This window comes from Diorhabda sublineata, chromosome 4 (assembly GCF_026230105.1).
Source record: "Diorhabda sublineata isolate icDioSubl1.1 chromosome 4, icDioSubl1.1, whole genome shotgun sequence".
NCBI classification, from domain to species: Eukaryota; Metazoa; Arthropoda; class Insecta; order Coleoptera; family Chrysomelidae; genus Diorhabda; species Diorhabda sublineata.
In genome coordinates this window covers 9,105,309-9,127,884 of record NC_079477.1, presented here as the reverse complement: position 1 = coordinate 9,127,884, position 22,576 = coordinate 9,105,309, and the positions used below count along the sequence as shown (strand labels likewise).

At 31.4% G+C, this 22,576-nt stretch overlaps 1 protein-coding gene across 3 annotated transcripts in view; it reads right to left on the bottom strand.

The window, feature by feature from the left end:
• The window catches only part of LOC130442736 (neither inactivation nor afterpotential protein C), a 36,836-nt gene that overhangs the window by 2,399 nt on the left and 11,861 nt on the right, over positions 1-22,576 (bottom strand). For 2 of the 3 annotated variants that reach the window (XM_056777084.1, XM_056777083.1), the window contains exons 7-16: positions 18,317-18,598; positions 14,226-14,614; positions 10,992-11,534; positions 9,402-9,694; positions 7,729-7,997; positions 7,354-7,634; positions 6,143-6,402; positions 1,367-1,435; positions 1,103-1,278; positions 852-1,051 (exon numbers count right to left, since the gene is read on the bottom strand). In XM_056777084.1, the coding sequence (XP_056633062.1) occupies positions 852-1,051; positions 1,103-1,278; positions 1,367-1,435; positions 6,143-6,402; positions 7,354-7,634; positions 7,729-7,997; positions 9,402-9,694; positions 10,992-11,534; positions 14,226-14,614; positions 18,317-18,598 (2,762 nt within the window). The remainder of the gene's footprint in view (positions 1-851; positions 1,052-1,102; positions 1,279-1,366; positions 1,436-6,142; positions 6,403-7,353; positions 7,635-7,728; positions 7,998-9,401; positions 9,695-10,991; positions 11,535-14,225; positions 14,615-18,316; positions 18,599-22,576) is intronic. The other variant, XM_056777086.1, reaches the window with a different exon arrangement.

Here is a 22,576-nt window from a genome sequence, read left to right as displayed (position 1 = left end):
ATTTCTGGTCTTCCAGATTTTGAAGCATCCCGTTTCATTAAATTTTGCAGTAATTTTGCTTACATGGCTTCTAGCAATTGAAGGTCTTCCGAAATGTGTTTTGTTAGGTAAAACACACGATCCTTCATGACTTCAATTACAATATCTATCGTTCCTGAGACTGACATCGACAAACAGTTGTTGTATGAGAATAATTGAAAAAAAAATGATAATTAAATATGTTTTTACTAGGAAAATTTCTTTATTTTGGTAGTTTATTTTCTTAAATTTCGTTCATTACTTTACCCCATAACTATGTATAAGCGGACAGAAATAATTCCTTTTCTTTCTCAAAATAGTTCAAAATAAATTTTTTTACTGAAAAGAGATGATTTAGATCATTTTTGTCAAGAATTACTTAGAATAGAATGAATATATGACGTAGCAATTCACAGTTAAAAATTTACATGAAAAGCGAAGGCAAGAAGTTATATTAGAAAAATTAACTTACCGGTGAATGTAAAAAGAAAATATCACCACTAATATATTAAACTATCTTTATTACTGTTACCTATTGTAAATTATTTGAATTAAAAGTAAAGTAAATTAGACCTAAAGAAAGAACTAAAAAGAGAGACCTTGAAATAAATGGGAAGATTGAGTTTAAGAAATGGGTAGAAAAACGGAAACTACCATTCAGAGAGGTTAGACTATTAGCGTAGAATAGTTGGAAGAGATATATGAAATGTAATATTGAAAAAATACTGCCCGTAATGCGTTTCAAACCCATTTGTAGACGCCTGCGTAAAAACTTTCTTCACTGTATCTATTTTATCAAATTTGTTAGGTTAATAACTATTTTGATACCGTACCCAATATTAGTGAGGTAATCAGACATATGAGAAGTATTGTAGAAGGGTATATCTTCCAATCGAAAATATAGTTTAAGAACAGAATTGTTGATGTCATCCAGATATGAACCTACTTGAGCTCTAATATCTATGAAGTCTAAGTCGATGCCCTCTTTTGTCTGTAGCAATTTGTGATACGCATTCATATTATAAAGGTGGACCTGAAAAATAATTATAAAGTAGATACCACGATATAATTTATAATTACTTACTTGTTGAGCCAAATTGTAGAAATCTTGAACTCTTTTTGCTCTATATCTCATTAAAACTGAAAACAAAGTCTTGTTCTTCCACTTTCTAGCGTAAGGTCTAATAAAATATTTATCTTCTTCACCTAGTTGTTTGTAAGCTTCTAGAACTTCTCTACGTCTTGCAGCGTTTCTGTAAGCTGAATATACATAATGTGTCTATTTATACTATAAAGCTACTATTGGAGGGTATAATATGTTTAGCTTTTAGTTACTAAATTACTTTACCCTTTTGAATGACTTCGGCAGCTTCGTCTTCTGTCATACTATCTCTTCTTCTAGGCTGTAGTTGTTCAACTGTTGGAACAAAGAGAATGTATTTCAGTTGCAATTATATTATTTATTCATTACATGCTTGTTACAAATAAAAAAAAGCATTTATTTTTTTCCGAGCTAACCCGATAGATATTTAAAATTTATTCCAAAAAAACACATTTACAAAACTTTTTTCGTATTTTTTTTAAATTTCTTAAAATCGACCGTACGAAATCGGTCCCAATTGTATTCAGAATCTAATTTTGGTCAAGCCCTTTCATTATAACCAAATCTGGTGCGCCATAATGAGGAACATACGACATAACATCCTGAGCGTATTCATGCATATTCCGCGGACTTCCGACGTATATGTGGCAGGGAGAATAGTTTTTCTACCTACATTCTGTGCATTTCCATCAGCATTTATGGCATCCCGTAGATGAATATATTCTTCATTACGCAGTTTTGCCTGGTTCAACGTGATAAATGTCAATCGCTCAATTTCAACTTTCACGTACATATCCACAGCATATTGGCGGAAGAAACGCCACATTTTAAGATATGATTATTCTTATTTTTCCGAACCATTAGTCTGTATGAATAATAACTCATTGAAATAAATATTTAAATTGTTTCGGAACCTGTAATTGGATTTATCACCTTCATTGAAAAATTATATCCATCTTCACCTTGCCAAAGCACGCTGCAGTTGATTGCTACGGCGATGTAAAACAATATTTCGATTTTCTAAATTTTCACTCCCGACGACAATAGCGACTTCGTTAATTGCTGGTGCATTAAAACGTCTCGAGTGTTCTCCTGCTGGCGTCTTATCATTTTTGATGACAATTTTGTGATTATCAGACGGTATGCGGTCTAAAGCGGTCGTGAATAATGCAACCAATTCGTTATGTTGATGAAAAAACGTTTGGAGCTGTTTCATAATTGGTCTTTTCACCGAATTATTGTGTGGACAATGCGGATCGACTTGTCTTGCTGAATCGCCCATAAATAAATTTGTAGTCACTATTCGTTGGCAATAAGGAACCTGTTAAATGATATATTTGACCCTGAATCTTAAAAGTTGGCGTAAAAATTCCTTGAATGATTTTTGTTGCACCAATTGATGGCATTTGAAGACAATTATTGTATTACTGAATATGAGTCAAAAAATGTTTAGAATCTGGCCCATTTCCGGAAACCAATGAATGTAATGGTGGCGGTACCAATGGCGTCAATTTGCAATATGGCATACAATGTTCATTGGTCCAATAGTAATATGCTGTGAATTGTACTCTATTTCTACGTTATAAGTGAATGCAGTTCAATAGGCATTAAACGCAACATTTCTATGTTGTTGATATTGATTCCATCGATTCCGTTCAACTTTATTCCGCGCTTCGCGTTGCTCGTCTGTTTGACTTGCTCTTGTATATCTTTGATTCGCAGCAATGCGAGCTCTGCGTCTAATTGTTGGCATTTTTAAAAATGAAAATTCAAACTGTAAATTATGGAAAACTATTGTATTCTTCCTTATAACCGAGTATATCACTTGTTATGTTAGTAACGTTCATGTTAGTCTATCCAAATTTACTAGAAGTCTATATTGAATTGAATTTTTATATCTTTGATGATATTTGTAACATTTCAAACGTCATAATGTTACATTAAAAAAGTTTAAATTGTCCAAAGCGCTAAGGTTAGATTAGAATTAGTATTCTTAAAAAATTATTCTTGAATTTTCTTTCATAAGAACCTTCTCCCGACAATAACCAACACAACAAATAAATAGTAAAATCGTCCAGCCGTTCACGCGTAATGGTATGACCAAGGGAAATAGGGATCCTATTTTATGTATAAAGATGTTTATCAATAATTAACGCTTCATAATTTTCAGTCTAGTCACTAGACTTCTATTCGCCATGTTACTTTAAAACATACATATGTGTAGTAGTTTTCCGAAAATAATGGCCAGCGTACGTAACTGTATTTTTATGGAGTGTGAAGATGAAGAAAAAAAAATGTGATTGTGAAAAGTGATTGTCCAATTATGTTAAATAAGGTTGGCGCAACATTAGCATCAGGGTAAATTTTAAAGTAAGCGCCCTGTAGAACTTTTCGCATTTTTGTACAACAAAAGTCGTTGAAATTTTCGATAATGACCTGCTCGAGTCAAAGAGGATATCAAATTCTTTAACTCGGCATAATTCAATTAATTTAGAATCGCCACATTCACACCATAACGTTTCTCTACACCAGGAAGGTTTCTGAACTGTTATTTATCATATACAGTTGGGCACTTCCTAAATTTTTTTTGCATATGAGATATTTCTCCTTACATCTACACCCCATAGGTATTTTGCTATCAACCTAGGGTATTTTTACTATACAATAAATTTCAATAACAATAGGCGATTGGTAGCATATATTGGACAGAAAGCTATATATCAAAATAAACCATCTTTTAAACAATGAAAATTTGCTGTATATTCGTTTTTATGTCGGGTAGTTCAATAACCAAAATGAAATTTGTGTCCTTTATGTCATAGACCGTAATGTCTATGTCTAGTTTTTGATGGCATGTTCTCGAAACACACACTAAATGTAAAATGGGAATAAAAAACACATAAAGTAGTGAATAAAAATCTAATCAAACTATTAAGTAGGCTTCATCATTCTGTATCTCTTATGTTAACATTCCTCAGGATGAATAATCAGTTGGAAAACATATATTTTGATAAATATATCAGCTTGATGTATTCTTCAAATACACGTTTTCTTCAATATATGGTATTGGCTGTAACGAGGAAAACTTCACATTCTTAGACTTTTCTGCGAATATAGAAAGAACATTTTGGATTTGAATGTTTTGATACTTTCAACCGTAATTCTAGTAGATTTTTTCATCGATACGTGATAGTAGAAGAAATTTGTGTTATATCCCAGAAACAAAACCAAAATCGAAATAATGGACTCATCTGAGGAGTGTGTAGCAAGAAAGCAAAAAGCATATTTTAAGAGTGTTATCCCTATTGATTATCTATGAGACCGAAAACAAATAACAAGCCAAAAATATGTTGAATTACTTTCAAAAGAACGAAAGAACTCTTTCAAAATTACTTCCTGTTCTCAGACCTCAAGCGACTTAAGGCATATGAAGAAGTGATAATAGAGACAATCATTGCATTTTATATAATGACAAGATAGAAATATTTCTATCAACGTCAATTTGAATGAGTATATATGCTCTACATCCGATTTCTTTATATCACAACTTTCCCATTTCAAAACGTATATACTACGAATTTTTATATCACACCGCTGCTCAAATAGTGTCATAAGTAAAAAAATTTGAAAATCTCGTTCATTTTGAACCATTAGTAGTAGAAAACTTGCGAAAAGTAAAAATCTATGTTATAATTAATTACTCGATAGATTGTGTTTTTAGCTTATGACACTATTTGAAAAGAGGTGCAATACTGTAATTTTTATGAGAAAATTTTGTTCCAACTTACGCCCTGTATAATTCTCACATGTATAAAATTGAAGAAATACAATGGAAATATTAAGAGTACACGTTTTGTTTATTGAATCACGCCATATCCCTCACAATATTGGACATATTGAATTTTATACACAAGCATATCTATAATTTTTTGAAAATTTTTCGGTTCTGTGCCAAAATATTAAAATATGGGTATATATTGGAAGTGTATAAAGAATCATGTAATATCATGTATTTGCGTCGAAGAGTCCGAAAATCATACCAGTTTTTGAATCGAAAGTTTGGTTTTCTATAAAAACGAGTTTTTATCAAGTTTTTTTGAATTTCCTCCTAGTTGAATTTGTTTTGGAAAACCGACAACTTTTTTGTAGTCCTCATATAAAAAAGCTCCTCTGTGCAAAATTTGGGAGTAATCTGAGACAAAAGTTTCGTCTTTTTTAATTACAAAAAAAAGAAGGTTGATTTTTCTATGATAGTATTTATGATATTCCGATTTATCTATATTATAAAGTTCTCTGTATAAACGCACATGTATAAAATTGAAGAAATGTAATGGAAATATTAAGTAAGGTGTACATTTTGTTCATTGATTGAAATTATGCATACATTTTAAACCTCCACCAAAAAGCTTTCGTATTTGATTCATACAACGCTTATTGATAGAAATTCTTCAAACCACCAAATGATAAGCTACAGAATTCACAGTATCTATCAAATTAGATGAAGTATTCCATAGTTGATTGTTGCTTCAAGTTTGACACGGCTGAAATGTCACTCAATCATTGCAATTACCATACAGAAGCATCACAGATCTTTGATTTTAAATATGTGTTGAATTTCGATGTTTTTCCCCAAACCTTGACATCAAAATCTTCGTTTTGAATTGCTCTATCGATTGGTTTAAGCAGCGTTGAAATCCGTTCAGCAGTTTTCGAGTTATTCACGTATATACCAAATATCAACCAATAATATATCAGTTGTTTTATGAAGACTGAGGTGTATAAGAGGATTATTTCATTTTATGAATCTTTTTATTAGGAAAACAACATTCAAATGTGATTTCTAAAGGTCATTTGTTTGAAATATAAGTTTCCCCTACCTCGCTAGAAAATTATTTATAATAAACAGAGGAAGAAGTGAGTATTTAATCTCGTTTAGAATAAACTATACTGCGAGATTATTCTCTACATATCAATATAATCATTCTTTCAGTATAAGAAAATAACGTTGATTTTTCAACTTACCCACTTCTTTTTTGTCTTCTTTAATTTGTTTAGCAAGTCTACATTTTACCAGAAATCCTCGGAGAATGCTTTGTATTTTTATTATCTTCTTCACGTGCGTTTCATACAATCTCGATAAATATTCCTCGTGGTAGTATTTCAAAAAAACTTTGGTTTTTCCCAATGCCCAATCCTCCATTTTCAATCTGATCATCAGTAATCGACAGTTATCTTTTGTGATGTCAACACTTTCGTCAAAATCGAAAGCTAGGAATTTGTACCTGAAACGAAACGGATTATTAATTAATGTTAACTAAAAGTCTTCACAAATGCTTTCAGGAAACTTTAATCGTCAGGGGAATAAATAATTTTCAAAGTTCAAAAAACCATAGATACATGAAACAACCCGTCGGCTTATCGCATTTACCCACCGGTCTACCAAAGTAGAAAGGATCATATCATATGACTACGACCCGATTAACTCGACCAGTTCCCGAAAACTAATGAACGTATCCAGGCTAGCTTCTGAACATGGCTCCGTGGCTCTTACAGACGGAAATTTTCATAGAAATCGCCATCCCTCATGGAAAAATCCTTGGCCATCATTTTAACCTTATACACCTGGACATTTTTATAGATAGATCAGAATGAAGCTTTTTTGTGTATCTAAATCTCACCATATGATCCATAACTACCACCCTCCACAGAAAAAACCGTGATCTAATTTTAATTTTAGAAACAGGGAAATTTTAAAACTAAACTAACCTAACCTAATCATCCGTAAACAATTGCGACGGACTTACTAAGGTTATTCTTACAATCAAATTATTTATTAATAATTTTTTTGGATAATTGCTTCTAAATGAATGAAAAAAATATATTGGGATTAGAAATTTCACATATGTCAGATTTCATCTGAAGGCGGTATTTGTCCGTGGATGATATTTATCCGTGGAAAGTATTCATCCGTGAGTTAAAGCTTAACATTCACGGCTGAAATTAGACGGATAAACCTTCATTCGGTTCATTTCTTTAAAAAAGTCCGAGTCTATGGTTGAAATTAGAGTCACGGATTTTTCCGTGAAGGGTGCCAATAGACACTTCGTTTAATTTTTGATGTGCAGTTCAATCCACTGATCAACTACAAAATATCAATTCTACAAAATAGTGCTGCAGAAAATATTCTAGAAATCTGTTTACAGTAAATTGATATAAGAGTAAATCGGTATTACCTTCTAAGGAATTCTGAAAAAGAGATTCTTTGCGAATACCCGGATTGTCTAATTTTAGCCGTGTCAGCAATTCCCATAGCTCTTAATTGATGTTTGACTAATTCTCTCTTGAAATTGTTTGGTCGTCCTTTCAGGTCGGTTCTAATACAACGTACAAAATGCGTTCCACCAGAACCGGATCCAATAGACAACTCTTTGAGTAATTCAAGACATAAAGATCTAAATATTGTTGATTGGGTTCGCATTTTTCGTATTTGTGAATATTCTCTGTTCATAGATATCTGAAAATAATTTCGAAATCAAACAACAGGTGATGCATTTTTAACAATATTTTGAATACTAGTTTGATTACTCCATTAAGGTTATTTATATTACCTTTGAACCAAGAATATATTTATTTTTCTTTATTTCTTCCGATGGTAATATGAGATTCCCAGTACGATCCAATTTTGCAGTGAAAAGAGTTACTATAATTGGATTTTTAGAGCTTCTCATTGTTTCAATTATTTCTGGTGCTAAGAAATCTCTATTTTTCTCTGGCATTTTTCTACAATCGTATGAAACTTTTCCAGTATAATGAACTATTCCAAACGTGTTCTCATCATATATTATGATTTTTTTCTTTTCTTCATAATACAAATTTTCTGAAAAAAAATGTTAGTAATGTTATTAGATATAGAGAAAAATTTGTATTGATAGTTTTTTCTATTTTTCGTAGTAAATTTCATATAAAAATGATTATATAGTTGAAATATCCAAATTCTGATCGCATTCACAAGAAATGTATACGATAATCATCAACCTAACGGTTTGGTATGAAACTATCATTAACTTCTGGATAAGCCCAGAATGTTTTCATTAGTATTTACCAGAAAGTAAAGTGAAATTTTATAACGGCCTCAAAATATTTTGTTAGCAAGAACTGATAAGATTTTTGACAGACAGACATGAAAGAACTCTTTATTGAATATTAGTATTGTTCATTCTGAAATATTTGATTCGTATTCAAAATAAAATAATTGAAAAAGTTAATGGAAAAGAAAGGTATATAAGAAAAATCAAACCTGAATATATGATATAAATTGAGCTTTTTTATCGATATAGAATTGAAAATGTTTTCTAAATTTGCGGTGCTTATGTATCTCAAAATCAAATATTATGGATTTACTCACAAATAAACAACCACGCAAAGTGAAAAATGGGATCTAATAACAAAAATGTTTGGACCAAACTATATTGTGGTATAACATAATAGAATGAGTTTCTAGGGTCATATATTGGCGTTTCAATGATTCTTCTTGAATTAAATTCAGTGAGCGCTAGGATGTTATGATAGTAGGAGATAAATTGGGAACGTTTTTCTCAAAAGACCAATTTAATTTCTCATGGTAAGGGCTCTCACTCTATATCTCTAAAATCACTTCAGTGCCAAATTATTCTGTTCCTTTTGATTTTGATTTCTGAAGTACCTTGTAATACCTACTATATTCTGTTTATTTACAAACTAAGGAATGTGATTACTAATAAACTAAAAACATTCATCGTGAGGTATTTCTTTGTTTCACTCTAATTTTGCAATTATCGCTGGAAACAAAGATAATGGTTTTCACAAATCATATTTTTTAGTCTCTGAGTTAAAAGACAGCTTTTAAAATTTTAGCTCATTCTCTTTAAAGTCTTTTAAAACCATTGGAAATAGAATTGATTGTTTTTCCAACCAAAACAAATACTGTTGAGGCAAAGGTTTGGTTTGAACACCCGTTATATTATATAGATCTGCCTCTAGCAACTACCAGCTGTTTTAGAACTAAGAAAGCCGCAAGGAAAGAAGTATCAATAGAATGATGAAATCATCTTTAAAACACAAATCGTAATATTTATATGAAAATAATTAGAAAACTATCATGATGAATAGAAGAACAAAATCTAACTCAAAAAATTTTTTTGATATACTACACCGGTGACTTTTGATTTATATTGTAAATCAATAGTTTGTTTGAAGAGAAAAGTTTTAAATGACATTATAATAGCTGTAACCTTTTTATTACCTGTAATATATATACCGCTGTGTCCTTTTTTAGAAGCGTCATCTATAATTGATAATAACCCTTCGGAGGCCCCCAGAATTTCATTCAAAGTATCCTTATTTTTATAATAAGATAGTGAAACGAATTCAATATCTTCGTCTTGAAGGTCCTGTAACTCCCAAGAAAATACTCTTTGCAAGAAGTGGTAATGGAGTTGTTCGTTAAATGTATTGACGATTAATTGAGAGAAGTTATTCTCTTTGAAACATTCAAACCCAAAAAAGTCCAGAATTTTTATTACGTAAGCGTTTCCACTGAAAACAAAGCGATATAAGACAATGCTGTTCCTTAATAGGAATGAAATATAAATAATGTCGGGTGTTAATTTGAATTTTGTAAGTTATATCTGTTTGTTATTTTATTACGTTATACATTTTTTCATTTTTCACTCAGTTTTAATTCTAAGATCTGTCCTTGTTTGACGATGTTTTGTTATAGACAGTGTAAATATAGTAATGTAAAATTATACTCAAATAATTATCTTCAAGTTAGTGTTGGTTTAAAAAGTGTTTTAGTGTGAGAGTGTGAAATAAGAAATCATCAACAAATTATATCAACAGAAATATTTTTTTCTATATGAAATAAGTAGCCGATGGTAATGATTTTCTAGTTTTTCAGTAATTTGGTTTCTATCATCAAATATAGTATCATTAAGAGTTTTATTCCTTGATTTTTGTTTTGTTGGGTATGCTTCTAAGAATGAAACACGTTTTGAGAATGAAACTTTTCATAACATCTATATCAAATTGTTGATCCCTTGTTCGATTTTTCTACTTTCTGCGCAGATTGATTATAGAAAATTCAAGCTTATTTTTTCTGATGCAAACCCAGTTCTTATTTCTACGAATCAGGCAACCTATTAGAATAAATTCTAAGGCAACATCGTTTTCCAGTTCTCGAATTATTTCTATTGGATACTTCAATCGTTTTAGAGTCTTTTTTTGTATTTCTATTATTGCTAATTCGAACGTTTGATACAGCCACGAAAGCCGATCATTATCAGAAACTTGACCGTGATCGTCTCAATATTTTTTGTGATTCTGGAAGAGATAATCGTACATTTCGTCATTTCTTAGAGGCTCTCTATTGAATTAAATACCCAAGTATGTCGAACAAGTTGTTATTATCAAATTGTCCTCGTCTCTGTTATTAATTGGTAATGACAACAATTCTTTGTTATACAACTTGTCCTCAATACTTCATTAAGCGCTGTAGCCACCAGCTAGGAAGTTCGCTCTACAAAAGTTTAAATAACGTAAAACAGTTACCATGCCTTATCCGATATTCGAAAGACATTGGTCTATATGGTAAAATATAAATTCTTAATGTATGTAATACAAACCGTTTGTTAATGTTAATCTCAGTTATCGAGACACGTTAATTAAAATAAAAAAAATTCTAAATATTTTATATCAAAATTAGTTCAACCACGTGCACTTACGCTAAAAATTGAATGAAATTGATACTTTAAATATCTCAAGCCGCCTCATTTTATATGTGTCATAAAGTATAATGGGTTAAGGGAATCGATTAATTGCGCAAAATACTTACAAAATAGCCTTCCCAAACGCCAATCGATTATTAATCGTTCCAACAATATAATCTACAAGTCTTGTATATAGAGAATTAGCTAATACATTCCTGACTTCTGTAGCTTCTTGACAAGTTTGTCTCACTTTATACGCACTACCATCTTTAATAACACAATAGTTTGCTAAAGCCCAACAAATTTTTTTTGCATCTATATCCAACAATTCCGCAAAGTTCTCTACTTCCTCTTTATTTTGTAATACTGCCAACATATCTTCATTTTCTACAAATTGAGCTTCTCCCAGATGTAAAATTGCTGCTATAACAGAATGGATTGTTACTATTTCTTCGGTAGTAAATTCTAAGTCTTGGAGATAGCTGCATATTTTTTTATATTTAACAATATTGGCAGGAATATCATCTCTAGGAGTGTTCGTCTTATCTTTTTTTGATATTCTCAGATAATCATATTGTCTACTTGTATTCAGTTTATATTTTTCATACATAGGTGTTGAAGTGATTCCATCGTAGAAATAGTAGAATATGTGGAAGTTGCTTTGTAACCTGGAAGAAGTCATAACACAATATAGAACAATATCCAACTTTTGCTTCGGAATTAATTAATACACAAACATGAAGTTGATTGAATGGTCCACTAGTAAATATCAGCCATAGACAAGGAAGTTCAATTGGAAAAATGATATGTAGAATATAAAACTGGATTCAGGTAACCTATAGAGCGAATCGAGGAGAGTTGGCACATAAGGTGAGACGACGCATTTATAATGCATATTGTCTAAACATAACATCACTGTATCGATCATTTAAGTCACTGCACTGTTAGTGTTAAATTAAGTTTGATATGACAATATTATTGAAAAGTTCTTACAGCTATCGTTGAAATTTTTGGACGGTCTAAACTCAGATTGAGTGTAGGTATGTAAAAGTTAAATTTTATTATTATTACACTATTTCAGGGTCACATGTTTATAATCGAGTGTGGATTTTTACTATTTTGTGTCATACAGCTAAAGAACAGAGATCATGTGTTCTGGCGATTCCCACAAAATACGAAAGAAAGTTTAGAGCTAACTGACTAGTGTCCAGTTATCTAAGGCTCTTTCTGCAGTTGACAATGGAGATATGAGTATTAGCATTCCAGATTGCAGAGCGGAGACCTTCACAATAAAAGCTTGGTACCTTCTTCTATATTAGGAATTCAGAATGAGTTTAAAATCGTGACTTATAGAAAAAAGTTACAAAAATATGAGTTTACACCAACGCGATCCCTTGTATATGTATTCTATGACTTTTGAATTGACGGAAAAAATGATTTGGCATATAAATGTAATAAGATATCTCATAAGGCAGGTTATTCATGGTTAGATTGTTTTTTAAGAAGCATATCTATTCCTTCGGACTATACGAAAATCTGAACGAGTTTCTCTGCTGCATATTTACTAGGAATGACGAAACATAATGCTTCTTTTTATTTTTTACTTTTGGAACGTACATGGATTGAAGACGAACTAATGAACAAGGCTGAGCACATTTTTAATGAAACAATTGAATGCAATTGAACAACCGCTCTTAATATGTTGTGGCCGTCAAAGGCTCAAAAAATGTTGCGTCAATTATCTCATCGGAGAAAGAAGAAGCCAGAATACGAGGATAAAATACCTAGAGGATCTACAGTCCATAAAAATCTGCATATATCAATAAAGAAATCTTCTTCAAATGACTAAAAGAACAATTTGTGCCCAGGTAACTCACAGCAATATCCCTATTTTGGAAGGCCATTCATACACCATTGCAGAAACGTGGAAATGCTGACATATACGTCTAAAATTCATTTTATTCTGCTCACCGATCCTTACCACTCAATTCTTGCAGTCATTAGTCAGATGTTTCTTCAAGGTAATCAAATGATTCTATTATGATGTCATTAGTTCATTTTTCAAGGGTCAATCCCCAACGACAAATTAACAGGTTACAATTCGGACATTTACTGCATGGGAGAAATCTGCTACTATAAAAAAAGCAAAGTCATCATTCATAGCAATGAGTGTAGTTCCGTTCGATCCCTCAGTCATTCCTGACTATGCTTATCTAATAGAAGAAGAACCACAACCGCTTCTGGTACGTGCACAAACCTCTAAAAAGACTACAGTTGACTCCAATACTAGATAACGCCTCAGTCGAGTTGTCTACGCAGTAATCAGCTTGCTACTGTTTCAATAGATCCTGAAAATATTTCAATAAAAAAAGAAAAATTGATTTCGATTTCGAAACAGAAGAAAAATTGCAAAGACAAGAGATCTAACGGAAAAACCATTTTCAAGAAAAAAGGAAATACTATCCTTGAATCATCAGACGATGAAGAAGGAGAATCTGCAATTATCTACGATGATTTTTCAAGTTGAGAGGATGAATCCAGTATTTGTGTAGGTTGAGGTGAAAACAACAACGAAACAAAAAAAATGGAGAAGACTGGATCGAATCCATCAAATGCAATCGGTGGTTACTCGAAGGGTGCACCAAGCTTTCAGATTTCTGTGACAAACAATTGAACAAGAAAAAAGTAAAAGAATTTTAAGTTTTCAACTTTAAATTTTTTTTATAGTGCTCACGAATAATATAAATATTTATCATTAATTACTTATGGATTTGAGCAAATTTTGTACAATCGTTTCCGTGTACATTCGTATTTTCTATTTATTTGGGGAGTAGAACGAATAAAATGGAGCTTATGTTGTAACATATGAAAAAAACTGAGTTCATACTTTTCTAAAATATAACCAAACAGTTTTTCTTCAGCCATTTTGAATATTCCTTTTTTCATGTATTGTGGCACAGTAGTCAGTTCAAATTAATTTCTTCAAAAACTTATTAGAATGTTAGAATCAATAAATCAGTAGTACCTACTATGCCACAATACGTGAACAAAGAAAAACCTAACAGACTCTTACAATGCTAAACCCAGCTTGTTAAAATGTGTTGTACTCGTAAAACCACCCAAGGACTCCGATCATTATTAGATGAAAAAAAGGTTTCAGTCCCCGAAACGAACAAACCGCTTTTAGTCCAGCAAAATAAACATATTATCTCGGTCATTGCCGTTTACAAGAGGAATTTTGTTGAGTCTGCTTCTATTTTAAAATCAAAATATCTTATTTATAATACTTAAGCTGGATAATTCATAATTGGAAGTATAATTATATAATAAATAAATAGTATTTGAATGAAAGTACTCACTTATCTGTAGATGACACCCTAGATTTGTCAATACAATGAATTTTAAAACTAGCTCCACTTAATTTTCCAGACTTCCCATAGTTGATTTCTGTTCTAAACACTGCCCTTGTGGCATAAATATTAGATGGAGTAGATGCATGGATGAGAGAGTGTAGTAATAAAATAGTATTTTTTATTCTGGAGGAACTTACACTTGCATTTTCTCCAAGAAAAAATAAGTGATCAATAAGGTGGAGGTAATTTGAAGTTTTTCCGGATCCCGTTTCACCTGATAAAACAATTTGCTGTACAGCTTTGTGGTGTACAGCGTTCTGGTACGCTGTATCCGCTATGCTGTAAATGTGTGGAGCATTATCAGATCTTGATTTAAATTGATATTTCTCGTGAAACTATAACAAAATATACGTTTTTTTGTCTGTTATACACAGTGTCCCAAAGTTCTAGAGTATACCCCAAAATTTATTTGATTTACCCTATTATAAACCGTAGGTAGTATCACACATTTGGAGAAAATAGATACTTCATTATGATGTTACATTTGCAGTCACGTGGTATCGTATTTGAAAAAGAGTAATGCTACACCCTGTTTTTTATTCCACGTCACCATTGTAAAGGTTTTTGTACTAAATTTGCATTATATATTCTTTTGTGGTAGGTACTTAGATACGACAAATTTTTTATTTGAGAATCAAAGACAGTTGAGAAACGAATGAAAACTAGCGTAAGGCATTTTTTTCACACTTCTTTTAACTCCTTTTAACGAGCATCCAATGAAAAAAAATGTAAATAACTGGAAGTAGCCCCTACCGAAGGGAATCATTTGAAAACATCAGAACAGCTTTTTTTACACAGCAAAAAGAATTTACTTAGAAGATTTAATTGGTGTAGTCATGACAATGGACATCAATTTGGGCATCAGCTATAGTTGAAGTTTTATGGTGTTCCAATTCAATTTGTCCCCACCTTCTTTTGTTTTTATCATGAAAAACCTTTTTAAAAATGTCTTAGTTGTTTCCAAGCAGCACTTCAGAAAACTATCCCCGAATTAATTTAAGAAGGACTATAATATAATTGTAACAATATAAATTTTTTTTGCTATATAAGGACCAAAATCTTCTCTAAAGGGTATTAGTATTAGTACGAGGAATTCTAATTATTTCATTTAAGCTTATATATTTTCAAATAGATTGCTCTGATTCTGTGATATAATTTTGTTTTAAATACAGTGCAAGTAGTTCAAAATATATAAATATTATTAGATAGATTTCGTAGCAAATTTAATACTCTGTGTATATTCTTTATTTCTAAATGCTTTTCTGGTTCGAAATTATTATTGTATCAAAAACTTGACAAGGGTAGTATGGAGTCAATTTGAGAAAATTTTCATATTTTTTTTGAAATGAATAAACCATTTGATCATTAAAATAATATGAACTTCATAATTTTTTAAGCATAATCTAGACATATATGTATTAATTTCTCGGTTATTCTTCATTATTTAGTTAAATATCAAATGCATGAATACATAAAATACATTTACTAGTGCTAACCGTAGAATAATAGAGAGTGTCTCTTAAATAATGTCGATTTTCATTGTTCACTTTGATTATTAAATAATCCTACAAAATTCGCAGAGGCCATAGTACTATTTGGCTTAAAACTAACGTTCAGCAAGAACTCTTTGGCTTTTTTCACGCAAAAATTATGCCATGGATCTAAAAATATAGTAATCTAACTGTACAATATCTAGAGCAAATGTTGGATGTGATACGAGTCCAATACCATCGAGTTCAACAAGTTTATTCCTGGTAGCTTTCGCTGAATATGGTTCGGCATTGTCTTGTTGTATTCTCGGTTAACTAAACTCGAATATTTTTCCGATACAGCTGACCACTGTATATCTCAGCATTGTTAGCCTGAACATGTTGAATGAGTGTAAAGTATACTAAACCTTCATAATTCCAACAGACACACAACAAGACTTTCCGTTCGAAATGACCTCTTTTTAGGACTGGTCCTGCTAATTGTTCTTTGTCTAGCTATTGAATCTCCATGCTTGGGTTGTTGAGATAAATCCATTTTTCAATACAAGTTTAATATAATGATGATCTTTCGGCAAGGCAAGGAGCTACATGCTATTTGAAATCTTTAGTAAGACCATGGTAGTGTGATAATTGGCTAGGTTGGTTTTCCGCTGCTTCCCTTGTAACCCCAATATTCTACGCAGTTGGATGAGAACGGTCTTCAGCCTACACTATTAAAAAGATTAAATCAACGCAGTATCGTTCGCTCACTAACTATGTCTTCCTCTTTATTTCACATATTTTTCTTGCTGCTACGGCTGCTCTTATCTTTTGTTTCCAATAATGTCTAGCAATACACGAATTTCATATTTATCTCTCGATACTATTTATTCAGTCAATAAATAAATAAAAAATGTTTAAGAAACAGTACTGCAATTGTATTCTTCATAGAATTAGACTCAGCAAGTTACAATATTACGACAACTTGAAATAACTTAATGAGAATGCGTATGATTATTCGGAATTAAGTCATTATAATCCACTTTGTGAAGATCAAATGAATGTCGTTTGATACACAAATATTTACCATATTGTTACAAGCTACGTTTTTGATTGGTCCTTGTAGAATGATTACTAAAACAAATTTTCCACCAGAAAATACATCGGAAGGGATGGGCACCAGATTTAAGCAGAATACACTTTTTTTTGGATAAGCTTGAGCACAAATGTAAGTCGCTCTATGGATAATCGCTCTAAATTATCTTTCTATTGTATTAGAGCGTATATCTTTGAACAGTATGTACGAAATAGAATAATTCTCACACAAAGTTTATACAGCTCCGAAGACATAATTTTGTTAACCTGCGCCTTCACCAATTCTTAGAATGGTTTCTTGGGGCTCATTGCTTTTTCCCAAATCTTGGGAAAAATGAAACTCTATTTGTGATCAAATTTGAGACATTCCATATAGTTTTAATTTGAGATGTAAAAAGTAGTAACTACATATTTTCTAATCATAAGGAGATCAGTGCCTTCGCCAATTTTTGAAATAGAGCTTTCAAAAATATTTGGTGGCAATATTGTACTTTATCTATTCTTATTAGAAAAACTATTAAAATATCAAAGAATTTCGATCACATAAATGATATACCGAATAAGTGAAGAAAAAAAATTTACTAGCTCACATATTCGCAGTAACCCCGGTGAGAAAACAAAGAACACGTGTGTTCAGATTACAAAAAATTCTCTGATTATTTCAAAGAAGCCGTCCCATTATTTGCAGTAAATAGAATATTTAATTTCGTTTCGATTATTAACAGTGGCAGTTATATCTCTAGTTTATGATTTTTGTATTTAATTTTGATAATTGATGTTTGACGACCATTTTTATCACATAGTGAAACAATCAAGTCAGTCCAAAGTTTAGAGATGAAGTTTTACATGTCCAATGTCGGAGGACGATTCCCTAATTCGGTACATCTTGTATGACTTTTATACGGCCAATTTAGTGCCAAAATTAGACATGATTTATCACAAACTATAAATAATTAGGTGAATATATATACCCTAGCCTTGACTTGTTATTTAGAGATACTTAGGTATGCTTCAATAAATGTGGTCTCAAATATAAAAACTCAATCAGAAATATAGTGTATGTGGACAAAACCTGGTATGACTGGTTTATGGTTTCTTCAATACTCCATAGTCAAGAGAGACATAAGTAATTATTCTTCTTGCTAATAGTGAAGATGATTTTGTGTCAAATGCATTGAATTTGCTGGAAATATTTGCCTGTGCTGTTTACCAGAAAGACTTAACCGCGGCACTATTCGAAAAACTTTTCATCGATGAACTCCTACTAAAATTTCTGTCATTCTGACGTATCTTATTATTGCCGAGCATTGAACAGAATTTTCAATACTATTTTTAAAAAAGACATTTCTCAGAAGATTCTTTTAAAAAAGGAGTTTTTTCAAATTATAAGTTATAAGGCTATTTATAATCGTATTATAACATAAACAAGGAGATGAAGAAAAATGGTTACATTATTTAGTATTTATTAGTTACCTCTGTGCCATATATTCTTTTAGTTTCATTTGGATTTAGTGATAGTAGAATATCACCAATATAAGTATAATATTCTCCCAATTCCACACGTTTTTCTAGTAATTCCAATATATCTCGTTCCGATATCGGGTTCAACGCTGCTAAATCTTCTTCGTAAATCGGTTCGATATCTCCATCTATGTCTTTTTTGATATATTTACCATGAACCACTACGTCTGCAGGTCCTATAGGAAGCTTTACATTCGCCACATCCAAAATCAAGCTTTTAATTTCCATTGCTAACTGAAAAGCCCTTGAATTTAATAAATTTTAAGACAGGATGTTTCCAATTAAGTGCGCACTATTGCTTACTTTTTCAATATTCTAGATATGAAGTCGGTTAAATTAGCAAAAAAACAATTGCTTATACCTTTTCGAGTAACTCGGAAAAATAGAATTTATTTACAAATCATGCAGAAAAGATCTATCTTCTTTCATTATCATTTTTGCACTGGTCGATACTTGTAGGGCTCAAACTTAAATTGTGTGAGAATTTTCCAAATTGTAGATAAACTTAAACCACTATCCCTTGCCACTATCTCTCTGGTTGATTTATTTTTGTACCCTTCAAAGTATGGCAACACATTTACTTGTTTCTTAGTTCCCACCTTTACAAAAACAGTTTCGTTATTTTGAATTTTCTAAACAACTTAAGAAAATATCTTTTGTCTGGATGATCACGCTCGGGATCCATATCATTCCAATGCTTGAAAAATATTTTTTCTACACATGATATAAGTATTTCTCTTATAGTTTTAAATCTTAATCCGCATAGACTAAAACAAATTACATGTTATTTGACAGCAGTGTAATCCATTGATGGATGAAATGATTTTTGTTATTTAGTTTGACGTACACCACCAACTTGTCAAAAGGATAAATATCCACAGCCAACTTGTTAGAAAGATGAATACGCTAATATCTTGGTTATTTTTAAATTTATACTAATGTTGTATAGGAGCTTTTATATTCTGCAAATTATTCGGAAAAGTATGAGCCAAAAATATACAAGGAGTTCTATTTAAAAATATTTTATTTTTATGTTTTACTCGAAAATTGTTTTTCTGTTTTCATCATCTTAATCAGCGTGACAAATACTACTACTTTGCTAATTTAACCGACTTCGTATCTAGAATATTAAAAAAGTTAACAATAGTGCGCACTCAATTTGAAACATCCTGTATATACTTATTTATATCAATTTGCCAATGAAGAATTTTATTATTTTCATATTGATATTCACTCATAGGTGCTCTACTGATTAATACAATTGTACAAAATGTCAATATCAACTCATATTTTGATAGACCAGACCATGAAAATAACCGAATGAAGTCTCATCGTATAGACCAATCTCCCTACTTCCAGTAATATCAAAGTTATACGAAAAGATATTATTGAAAAGAATAAAACCTATCATCTATCTATCGTAGAAGAACATAATACAGTTTGGTTTAAGGGAAAGTCAATAGATTAAGTTCACCGAATAACGAATATATTCGAAAAAACTCTTGAAGGCATTTGACAGAGTGCGGCCTGACGGACTTGAGTATAAATTAAGAAAAGTTTTTCCTAGACAATACTTTCAGCTAGAATCATATTTCACACACAGAGCGTTTAGAATAAAACAAGAAGATGCTTCCTTTGAATTAAAAGAAATAAAATGCAGCGGTACCACAAGGAAGTTTATTGGGACCAGTTCTATACTTACTTTACACTAGTGATATCCCTGACCTAGATAATGACATCATACCCTCTTTTGAGGATGTGACTGCAATTTTGGCAATAGGTAATTACCATAATGAAGCGGGAAGAAACCTGCAAGCCTCTGTTTACAAAAGGGAAGAACTGGAAATAAAATTTAGAAAAATGTATTGGCTAGTCAGGCGTAACTCTGACGATATACAATAAAGGGCTTTTGTACAATCAAATACTTGAGCCAATTTGGACATATGGCTTACAACTTTGGGGAAGTGCTAAAAAGAACAATTTAGATATAATACAGAGATTCCAGAATGAAGTGCTGAGGAGGATAGTCAACGCCTCTTGGTACTACAGAAACAGTGACCTTCACAGGGACTTGGACTTAGAACTGTTAGTTAAACCATCAAAAGATTCGTAGGAAGCCACGAACAATGAACGACTTCTATACCACACCAACGTTGAGGCAATCCAGCTCCTGAACAATATGAACTTGAACAGAAGACTCAAGAGGACAAATCTTTCGAGTGTATAGTGTCAGTGAAAAGCGGAGCATATTTCGGTTAGCGTGCATGATAACATTGTTAGAACCTAAGGATTGCTAAAGAGACAGACCAAAGTTAAGTTTGCAAGTAGTAGATGAAGTTAGAATTAAATTACTCATTGATCTATTTTGATCAGACCATAAGTAATTGTAATAAAATATCCCCGGAAGGGATAATTTTATATATATATAAAATTTTGATAGACCGAAATACGTCAAAACTCTTTTTGAAACTAATTTTCGATCGAAAGAAATACTAACATAATAGTTTTCACCTAATTCATTAAGTATTTGACCACACTTTTAAAATTAATGGTTAACACAATATTGTTATTTTTATTATGTAATATATTCCATTTAACTTTATTTAGCCCTTTTTTCTTGTTGTTTTCAACAAATATCATAGTATTTGTTCTATCAACAGCTATTTCAGTCATTGTATTCAGGTATTTCAAAAAAGTACATTTCTACTTAATAAGATTAACTTGTTTGTAGGTGAGCTATTTTTAATTTTCGACTAGGAAGAATATTGATTATCACACTTATGGTTATCATTAAATTCAAAGTTCAAACAACTAGCCCTCGAGGATAATGAAAAATTTCGAATTCGATTTGGAAACCAATATAAACATTCAACAAATCAAAATTCCTTTATCATAAACTAATTAGGAGTCCCATGTACTATCAGAAATAGCTGTTATATATTTGATTTCTTCTGCTCCGTCTGTAGCATTTAAACGAATTGCTTCTACCATCTATCTTTTAGTGCCTAATAATCGTAGGAATCAAACAACTGAACATGTAAAACAACTAATAGTATGAAAAACTCTTACTGAAAAATATGTTGTATTAAAATCGAATAATAATAACTCACATTTTTATACATTTCTAATTTAATTCAGTTTATATAATATAATGGATTGTAAACTGTGTGAATTATTTTTGAGCCGAAGTGCGATTGTTCTTTGAAAAAAAAACCGATAAAATAAAATGGAAAAAAAATCCATATATCGAAATATAGATATTTTTCTTCCATATATCAAGAATCAGATATTTAAAAAAAAGTCCTAGGACATAATCCTCAATGAGCTTGAACGAATGAAGAAACAACACATCGAACATCTGACTCAAGTATTTGTACCAAACAGGGGCGATTCAGACAACGAGGTAGAAAGAAAATTATTCTCCTCTCCATATACTCGTGATTATATACCTGAGAACAAATGAAGTACTGCAAGAAATAATATTAATAAACTGAAGAAGGCGCCTTAAATGGACCGAATAACCTCACAAATGGCAGAAGATTTACCAAGATAATGAGAAATACTTATGATAGTTATCTTCAAAATTTCACTTCGTTTGAATTACTCTCCATAACTGTTTAAAGCTGCAGAAATAATTCTAGTTTCCAACTAAGGACATGATTCAAACAATTTCCGAAAGGAACATTCTACGAAACAGCAAATCCAAACAACATAAATGTAACACTAGAAAACAAAAAATACGGCACAAGTGGATTCAGCCAACCTTTCGATAAGAGCTGATACAACGATCTTAACTAAAAAATCGAAAAATACCTTCACATAGAATAATTCAAACTATTTCAATCATATATAAAAGAAAAGGAATATTCAACAAGAACAAATTATAGGTATTCCTCAAGATAGTGTCCCCTACTCTATGTACTGTGTATACAATAGATCTATCAACAAAGAGTAGGTAAGTTTGCAGATAAGAATGCCATACTAGTAAGTCACGAGAATCGAATATGCCAGAAGGGCACTTAAACGATATCCAAACATGAGTACGAGAAGTGAAGTATAAAAATTAACGAAACAGAATCAGTTCAAGTAATCTACACGTTAGGAAAACAGAGCTGTCCACCAGTTTTTCTAAATAACATAGAAATACCACAAGTAATAACTAAAAACATTTAACAACGCATATGGACTCGTAGCTCATATGGAAAGAACATA